The sequence below is a fragment of the Python bivittatus genome, unplaced genomic scaffold (assembly GCF_059951505.1).
Source record: "Python bivittatus isolate LINGU-HERP-01145 unplaced genomic scaffold, Pbiv_v1 ctg000220_np1212, whole genome shotgun sequence".
In the NCBI taxonomy this organism is placed as follows: Eukaryota; Metazoa; Chordata; class Lepidosauria; order Squamata; family Pythonidae; genus Python; species Python bivittatus.
Genome location: NW_028277048.1, coordinates 38,559,898 through 38,568,957, shown reverse-complemented (window position 1 = coordinate 38,568,957; position 9,060 = coordinate 38,559,898). Strand labels below are relative to the sequence as shown.

Sequence of the window (9,060 nt, the reverse complement as noted above, 5' to 3'; positions counted from 1 at the left end):
TCATCAGAGGCCGCCAGCGAGTGCCAAGATCTTCGGCGTTCCATTACGCATCCGATCGGAAGCTCCTGGTGCAGAACGGAACCCAATCAAGGGAGAGGGAGGATGAAGCTGGCCCTTGGTCGGAACGCGGGGTCGTTCTGTTAAGGCGCGATTCCAAGCCGATCGCGAAGGCGAAGGGTGGCCAAAGACCGGTGCTTCGCGGCAGCGGAGCTGGTTATGGCCGCGTCCAGCCGATAGCCTGAGGCGGGCTGGCTTTTATTTTTCCGGCTATGTCCAGTCGAGGAGTCTGGGAACGCGTCCGTGCGAGGGTGCAGCGCTTCCCTGAGCTGTTGGCGAGTTGTGGGGAGCAGGTAGGGGGCCCGGAAGGGGCAGATCGTATCCGACTGCAAGGGCATCAAATGTCAGCATCCCCGTCTCCTGAATTCACACTCAGCATTTAGGAAAGATCGTTATGGAGAAAATCTCTGTGTAGTTGCTAGGAGTCGAAAACGACTTAATGGCACAATATAATTAATTAACGGCACATCATCATCATCATCATCATCATCATCATCATCATCATTATTTAGGGAAGGGAAACCAGTTACTTCCCATTGCATAGGGAACAACAAACAAAATATAGGGCTGAGCAATAAAATAGGTGTGTCTTTTATGCTATTGCCTCCTCTGGCGGGGAGGGAGAAAAGAGTTTTGAAGGCAGTCTCTCTCCCTTCCTATTTAACATCTGTATCAGTGTTTTTCAAACTTGGCAACTTTAAGATGTGTGGACTTCAGTTCCCAGAATTCTCCAGCCATGAATTCCCCATGGTGGCTGGAGAATTCTGGAAGTTGAGTCCACACATCTTAAAGTTGCCAAGTTTGAAAAACACTGATCTGTATGAAGCCACTAGGAGAGGACATCTGGCAAGATGGGGTTTGGTATCATCAGTATGCTGTTGATACCCAATTATATTTCCTAGTTATGTTGACACTGATGGATTATAATACCTTTTGACTGCTATCTGTATTTAATTTCTTTTTTGTATTGTGTTTTGTTTTAATTGTTTTTATGCTTGTTCGTCGCCTAGAGTCACTGGTTTGAGATGGGCGGCTATACAAATTGGATAAAATAAATAAAATTTCTACCCCATGCTGGGCAAGTGATGCTATTCAGATGTTGGCTCAGTGTCTGGTGGCTGGATGTGGAGGAGCTGGCTGAGACTCATCCCTAGGCAAGATGGAATGGTTGTGGGTCTTTGGCCCCCCCGGGATCAGGAGAGTTGACATCTCTGACTCTGGATGGGGTAACATTTGGGGGGCCTCCTGAAAAAGCAGGTGGCAGCTGTGGCCGGGGGGGGTGCTTTATACAAAATCATCTTGTGTGCCGATTGTGCCCATTCCTGGACTTTGCTCATAGTCATTCGTGCGTTAGTCACCTCCCGTTTGGATTACCGCAATACATTTTACATGGGGCTGCACTTGAAGACCATCCAGAAGCTGCAAGTGGACTGTCCAGAATGCAGTGGCATGCAGAGTTTTTGGTGCCCTGTTACCTGATTAACCCATTACCCGATTAACACCACTGCTGCATGAGCTGCAATAGCTCCCAGTTGCTGCCCAAGTGCAATTTAAAGTGCTAGTTATCACCTTTAAAGCCCTACATGGTCCAGGGCTGGGTTATTGGCAGAACTGCCTTTCCCTGAGGGTATCTGCTCATCCTACTAGGTTAGATAGGGTGGGCCTGCTCCAGATTTGCTCCCTTAAATGTCATCACTTGATGGGACCTCAGAGGTGCACCTTCTTGGTGGCCACCTCACCCTTTGGAATAGCCTCCCACCTGAGTTCTGAGGGATCCCTACCCTTTTGGACTTCTGGAGGGCCATGAAGACCTGGCTCTTCCCCCAAGCATTGGGCTAAGACGGGGGTTGAGCTGGGAGGCTATTTGGTCTGGCACCTTGGGGGATGGGCACGTCTGTTTTTATCTGTGTTTTTAAAGATTGTTGTGAGCTGCCTAGAGTCATGTGCGATAGGCGGCCGTATAAGTCCCATAAATACATAATACATATACTCCTTTAAGGCATGACTGCTCTCTATTCAGGATCCTGTCCCTTTCTGGACTGTTGTATGCAGGCACACATTTGTATGTATTCCTCCTTTAGAGGGAGACCACTGTGTAGTTTGCCTATGCTGTGCTGGGGTACAGATGTCTCCTATCAGAGTAAATGGTCTTATAAGGTCTGAATAAGAGAGAATGGTATGAGTTAACAATGTTCTTTGAGTAAAGTTTAGCAGAGGTTAGAAGTTTCTAAATGGCTTAAAAGCCAAAGTGTAAGAAATTGGAGAGAATGAATACATGCCCACAGCAGAATAGTACATCACTATGCCCATCATATCCCATAGGTACAGTGCCTAGGGCCTGCTAAACTTTTGGGGCTTATGAAAATGTTTTAAGCTACAATCAGAAAAATAAAAAATTTGGACATGTGAAAAGTAATAATAAAATCAAAATTTGTATATCCTAAAATTAAGGTATTATAACTTTATTACATATACACTTAGTTGACTTATTCCCTGTGACCTATTGAAGAATATAGGTCTCTGGGAATACCTTTATATTCCTAAGCAACTGGATTATTACTGCAGTGAAAGCCTACAGATAAAACCTGCCTAGGCCTGACCAGAGTCTTAAATACAAGCTGTATCTAATTGGAGCTGATCTTTGCAGGCCTCAGTTTATGGCAAATGTATTGCTTCCAATACAACCGAACATGGAAACTTGAGAAAGGATGTGTGCGCCAAGGAATTTGCAGTGCTGATGGATTGCTTCACAAAGGCTGTGAGTCGTTTGCATTTTGTTTTTCACTTCACATGGTTAACTTTTCTCTTGGGAGCCTGTTAGGAACAAAATATGCTACAAAGACAGAAGTACATAAAAATGTGCTGTTGTCCTTTTTCTATTTTTGGTAGCTAGAAATCTAGAGGCCTGATCAAGAAACCATGGAAATAATCCTAGTTCACAAGCATAGGATATTTAAGTTCTCTCCATTCCCATATTAAAACAGAAGTTTACACTTGCCGCAAAGTAATTTGTAGAACCTACAAATTGAAAGGAAGTACAGTAGTAAATGGCATCAACAGCTGTTAGAGCTTTGCTTCTGCTTTTAGGACTACCACACAGAATCAATCGTTGGTTCTTATCTGTTCTTTGTGAGTGTGTTTACAGCTTTTAGGCTTTGTTTCTGCATCTTTGGCAGAAGAAACTTGTGGGGTGGGGGTGGGTAGTTTTCTGAGTGTCCAAAAACCTTTGTGCTGGTAAGAAAGCACCTGTTCATATTTGAAATTCAAGGCTTGAGAAGAGGTCTACTAATCATCCTTGCGGCTAGAAAACCACATGACCTGACATAAACATATGGCCTTATCTGAGAATCTTCCTGCTGCTATTGTAAGCATTTGCTCATTCACGTTATTGTTTGTAAAGTTTGACCAAAGAAACTTCTAAAAGAAACAACTAAAAAGTAGTGTGAGATTTTCTTTGGGACAAGCTCATTCCTCTTAATATAGAAATTAGGAGAATCTGTGTCTTTAGGTATACCATATTTGCTTTGCACAGCATCTAGGTATTTATGAGGGATAGTAGAGGACTGATCCATTTCAAAATCCCAATGGCCTTATGCTATAGGATACATTGATGTAAATATATTTCTGTAGTCCTTAATATTAATTCTAACAGAATTGATCTTCCTTTGCAGGCAAAAAGAAATGTAAAGACTTGAAATGGACACTGGTGGCAAATCTGGGATTTATAGTTGTTTTCAGCACAGAAGAATAAAGAACTTTTCCATCTGTCATATATCAAGGTCCAAAAATGGAATATTTCCCAATGTGCCGAGAGCTAATGGCTTTTCAATTTATGCATATGTATACTATAAGCACATTCTGGAAAACTTTTTTTTCACATAAGACTCAGTGCATGTGGGTTTTAATTTAAACATGGAATGAATAATATGTCAGAGTGGCAAGAGGCAAAGATCAAGGCCAAGCAGTATAAAGCCAGAAAGTATATAAATAACATTTAATTCAGATTTTTGTAATGTTAGAATTTCAATTAGCAAATATGTCAGGTTCCCTTTTGATAAAATATGAGATTAATACACCAGCAGCCTTTTCCTATCAGTGGAGTGTCTGTTAAATTAGCTACTAGCACCAATTTTGCCCTGAGGATTTACTAATTCCCTTCTTATTTACAGGAATAAAGTAGGATACTCCTGTAGATCTTGCTTAAGCTACTTTATATTGTTAATTCCAGCTCCTGAAAATCTGGGGCAACGAAAACCCAGAGTGGCTGACTCCCTAGCAGTCATTGGTCATTTACCCAAAAATATTCAGTTATGGCATATATAAAATCCTGAAACTTGCAACTTTGAATATTTGATTTCCCTTCTGAATATGAGTTTCCTCACTAAAGCTTTGGGGGAAAAGAATCTAATCAGTTGAATTCCCTAAAGAGCAAAATGTGTTTGCGTATATGTGCCAAGGTTTCAAAGAACAGCTTGAAGTCTGCCTAGTAAAAATATAAAGACTGGGGCAAAGCTGCAGCTTTTGGTTGCTTAGGAAAACTAGGCCTCCATAATGTTAAGGTTCCTGAGTTTCTAAAACTCCTAGAGGATTTGTCAAAGTCTGCTCAAACCTAGAGTCAAATATCAGGCAGATTTCTAGAGTGCAACTTCTGTCACAAAACACAAATGTTTACCTTTTTATTAATGGATGTTTGTGAAAATATTAAATATCATATGTCAGTAACTTTTACAAATCTGCCAGTTCATTACAACTGTGTCTCAGAATATTATTTGATTGTGTGAAGTATTTTGATCTGGCTTGGAACAAGTAGTTTTCATTAAGGTGGTTAATAAGATTGTGGCTGAATAGACTACTGAAGCTCTGTAATAATGTGCTAGTTTTGTGGGTGGCATCTGAGAACAAACAAGTGTAAAAGCTAGAAAATAGATCAGGATCAACAGACAGTCCCTCAAATGTGCATATTGTCTACAAGTAAGCAGTCTTGATGTCCTGTGTTGTATAAACCAACTATTTCCAATAAGAAAAAAAGGCTCTGGTAAAATGCTTCAATTTTTTTTTATTAATTTGTGCAGGTTGGCCATAATCCCTGTGATTTGTCATTGAACAACACTGCAAACTGGAAATTTTGCTGTGGCAGCAAGTGAGGAATTCAAGATGAAGTCCAGGGCTGCCTTCTGTCTGTCTCTTTCTTTGAAATTGCTTGGAGATGGATTGTTTAAAACTCAGTTGTTCTATGGAGGAATGCCAGAAGTATCTTTGGTCCTTCGATTACAGCATATGTTCACACTGTGGCTAGAAAAACCATGACCGGGTGTGGAGCTTCATAGCCCTTTGTATTAAAGCAATTTGGCTGATATTTACAAAAAATAAAGTAAATCATATTTACATATTGAATTGACAGCAATCCCACCACAAATTAATTGTGCTTTGGGCAGCACCATTCAATGGTCATGTAGAATATCATACTAAATCAGCCTTTCCCCACCTAAAAAACCCCCTTCCTTCTAACATGCCCAGCCAAGTCAGGGAATAGCACATCTGGGGATCCTAGGTCAGGAAAGGTTGCACTCAGCCATAGTTAAACACAGGAGTAAGCAAGCTGATGTCTTCCAAATTTTTTATAACACCCATAATCACTGGTCATGCTGATTGAGTTTATGGGATTTGTGTCCAAAATGCCTGAAACTCTGCTTGGCTACTCCTGGTTTAGTGTGATGACAATACATTACAGCACACATATTATTCTCAAGTATGGCTTGCAAGGAGTTTGGAATCTCGAGCTTCCATTTGGCCATGACTTATGTCATCTAAATTGTTGGTTAGTGCTAACCATAGTTTGATGCATGTGGACCATAATTTATTTTGGAGATGATATATGACAAACTCTATATGACCAAACAGAAGCTCAAGCTTCCAAACACCATATGGCCTCTGGTGGCGGAGGCTTGAAAGGAGACTATAGATAAGCTGAAGGTCCTCTGCAGCTCATTACAATCACCTAAAATCACAGTTTAATATGATGGTCAAGCAGGACCAATGAAGTGCCTGAGGAAAGGCTAGAACAATAATGTTTGTAACAGGGCAAAATGCCCCTTGAAATAGTCAAGTGGTACCAGCCACATTTCTCTGTCTCCCTGAATGGAAATATAGCAATACATTTCACAGGCAAGATACAAGAATGGCGTTGCCCCCCAATCTCCATTCCATGTTGCAGGCCAAGCTATACTCCAGAAGCAATGTCTGTTTGATATTTTTCCCTCTTGTTCTAGGAAAATAAACTGGTAACAGACTTGAGGATAGCTGTTTATAGCCAAATTCCATTATTTCTGGAGAATCTCAGATTGGATGGGCAAATATCTTTGGATGTTAGGGATATTCAAATGTCAAGAGCTTAATTTTGCTGTATCATTTGTTAACAACAGAAATAACAATCCTTATCAGGACACCTAGAACAAACCAATTGTGTTCAAATGTAGAAGCTTGCCAACTCAAGGACAGGACTAACAGATTTCACATACTGTAGTCTTCCGAAGAACTGGAAGGGATATAGGGGGACAGCTTTAAGCTATCCTATATGTACTCATAAAATGGATGAAAGAGGTAGATGTCAGCTGGCCTACTTGGATAGTGCCCCCTTGAAATAATGCCATTTAAACTTTCACAATTGCTTTCTCTTGCAGCAAGTATCTTGCAAGGCTTTTATGTACAGTATGGTTCCATAATGCACTTAAGATAGGTATGTTTTAAAAACATAAACCTACATTTTGATAACCAAGAATGAAGAGGAAAGAATAGGTAACTTTTATTATTGCTAGTACTGGACCTATGGTTGAAGAAGATAAGAGCAGTTTGTAAGTTGCTGTAAGGATGCATCTGATAGTAATCAGCTCCATATTCCTAAGAATTTATCCTTGAATAGATGTTCCCCTTTCAGACATTTACAGAACCTCTTTCATCTTCTTGCAACCATTTCCAAAAGCAAATCAACCCATTTAGCAAATGGTAGAACAGAAGAATCCAAACATTAATTTAAGGGAGGCTAACATCCACATACCCATAAAGGGAGCTTCCAACAAGATAAAATGACAAATTAGACAATGCGCTAATCCTACACGCAGAAATTAAACAGTTAAAGGTATCTGAGCAAGAATAAAAGCATACATGCTTCTTTGGAAAGGTGGCAAGCATAAAGCATTTTCAGAACCCAGAAAGTAGGTGAACCTGGGTTTCGCACACAAGCTACCAGCAGAGTGAGGAGAAACAGTTTTGAAGTATGAAGTTGGCTGGCAGCATGGAAATTCCTCTTTCCCCCAGAGCAAACAACAATGCTCAGTCATCAGGGCTCAGTTCAGATAGAGCTAGTTGACCTGGACTGCCAACAGTTATATACCAATGGCAGTTAGCTGCGTAACAGATACCTTTAAGCAGCTGGCAGATTCCTACATCTCCCCATAGCGCAAAGATTCTCACACCTCTTCTTCTACCACTGGTATCTGTTTAATCTGTCGGCTATGAAGGGCTTGCTGGGCACCTTCGGCTGCCTGATTTAACCGAGTCTCTAGTGCACTACGGAGGTCATTGACTTTCACATCTGGGAGGGGGTTAAGTCCAATTATTACACCTCCTGCCTCTTCTTCTTCCAGATCTCGTCTTCTGCGGCGCAGGTCCAGGTCAGCTTGTAGCTTGAGGTCTCTGTTGGGTTTTGCCTTTTCATGATCCCTGGACTCAGGCCTAATGAGGTCTGGCTGTAAGACATGGTCACTGTTAGATTCATGCAAGCTCTCTGGGATCCTCTGCTCTCTCTTTGAATCCTGGCCTGGATCATTGGCATTACTCAGCTGTGGACTATGGGCTCCAGTGGTCATCCTCTCTTTACTCTTGGCGCCCTGGCCCTGTAATCTGTCAACCTGGTCCAAAGGTAAGCTTTGTCTTTCCCCACCTTGGACAGCTTTTGCAGTTTCCTGGATCTCCAATTTCCCTGGTATGTTGTCAGCAATCTTTGGTTTAAGGGGAATGTCTTCTTTTTTAATCTCCTTGACAAGGGACACTCTCTCAGAGGCTCTATGAGGAATCCTCCCCACAGCACCATGGATGTTGGCTACCTCTGGTATCTCTCTTTGGCTTTCAGCCCTTTTCATGGCCTCTTTTCTTTTCTCAATATTTTCTGCCACTTGAGTCTCCTGTCCTTTCAACTCTTCAGCCTTGGCTTGCTTTTCCTGGTGGTGTCCATCAGGCCTAGCTATTTGTGAATCACTCCTGACTGGCTCTAACTCCTCTCCATGGTTTTTTCCAGCTTGGTGTTGTGCAATTTTCTCATCATCATTTATATGAGCTATAAGGTTTTTAGGGGGAACTTCAGTTAATTTGTTTGGTATGTACTTTATTTCTCCTGGACCAGTGGCCTGCTGTCTTTTAATTTCATCACCATCTTGGGGCTGGTTGTCAAGCAGATGCAAAGGATGACCCAGGTTATCACTTGGTATATTCTTTGCAGCATTTTCAATTTTGTTTTCAAGGTGATCCTCTCTCTCTTTATTCCTGGGCAAAGATAGGGCATGTTCCAGCTGGATCTCTGTTGCAAAGAGAAATGGAGAGCTCTCAGTTATTTTATATGCAATTTAGCAAACTAGAAATCTCTCTACCATCAACTAAATAGTTTACAAAGAGGCCCTTGGAGAGTCACTCAATAACCTCCCTACTATGTCTGACTACCATAGTTACTGCATTAATTCTGAAACTGTAAATAAGATGTAAGCATATGTCTTAAGCAGTGCCTTCTGTTTTATAGTTTATAGTCTTCCTATAGTTTTGAACAAGTGCTGGGGTGCAAGGAGAGTTCTTCAAACTCTAATATCATTTTCCCTCTATTTCACTGACTCCCCGCTCCTTTGTCATTTCCAGGTATATATATGCTAGTATTTTCAAACTATGAGGCAGACTGCTGTCTTGGCTTCCAGAATGAAGACAGCTTTTAACTCATTGCCTGGGGAGGGGCACTGGAGA

General features: G+C 41.4%; 2 protein-coding genes across 4 annotated transcripts in view; one reads left to right on the top strand and one right to left on the bottom strand.

Annotated features, from left to right (window-relative positions):
- Positions 1-29: 29 nt before the first annotated feature.
- Positions 30-5,267, top strand: NDUFAF8 (NADH:ubiquinone oxidoreductase complex assembly factor 8). Of its 2 annotated transcripts, XR_003084578.2 has the most exons (4): positions 30-350; positions 2,705-2,815; positions 3,729-3,836; positions 5,130-5,267. XR_003084578.2 is itself a non-coding variant. In XM_025165897.2 (3 exons), exons 1-3 carry the CDS (start codon positions 270-272, stop codon positions 3,750-3,752), a joined length of 216 nt encoding a protein of 71 aa, XP_025021665.1. In that variant the 5' UTR covers positions 32-269; the 3' UTR covers positions 3,753-4,972. The 2 variants fall into 2 exon arrangements, 1 of the variants encoding a protein (XP_025021665.1); XM_025165897.2 differs by lacking the exon at positions 5,130-5,267 and having other exon boundaries at positions 32-350; positions 3,729-4,972.
- Positions 5,268-6,096: 829 nt separating this feature from the next.
- Positions 6,097-9,060, bottom strand: part of SLC38A10 (solute carrier family 38 member 10) — an 81,751-nt gene continuing 78,787 nt past the window's right edge. For both annotated transcript variants that reach the window (XM_025165846.2, XM_007419855.4), the window contains one exon: positions 6,097-8,629. In XM_025165846.2, coding sequence (XP_025021614.1) covers positions 7,524-8,629 — 1,106 coding nt within the window. In that variant the 3' untranslated portion in view covers positions 6,097-7,523. The remainder of the gene's footprint in view (positions 8,630-9,060) is intronic.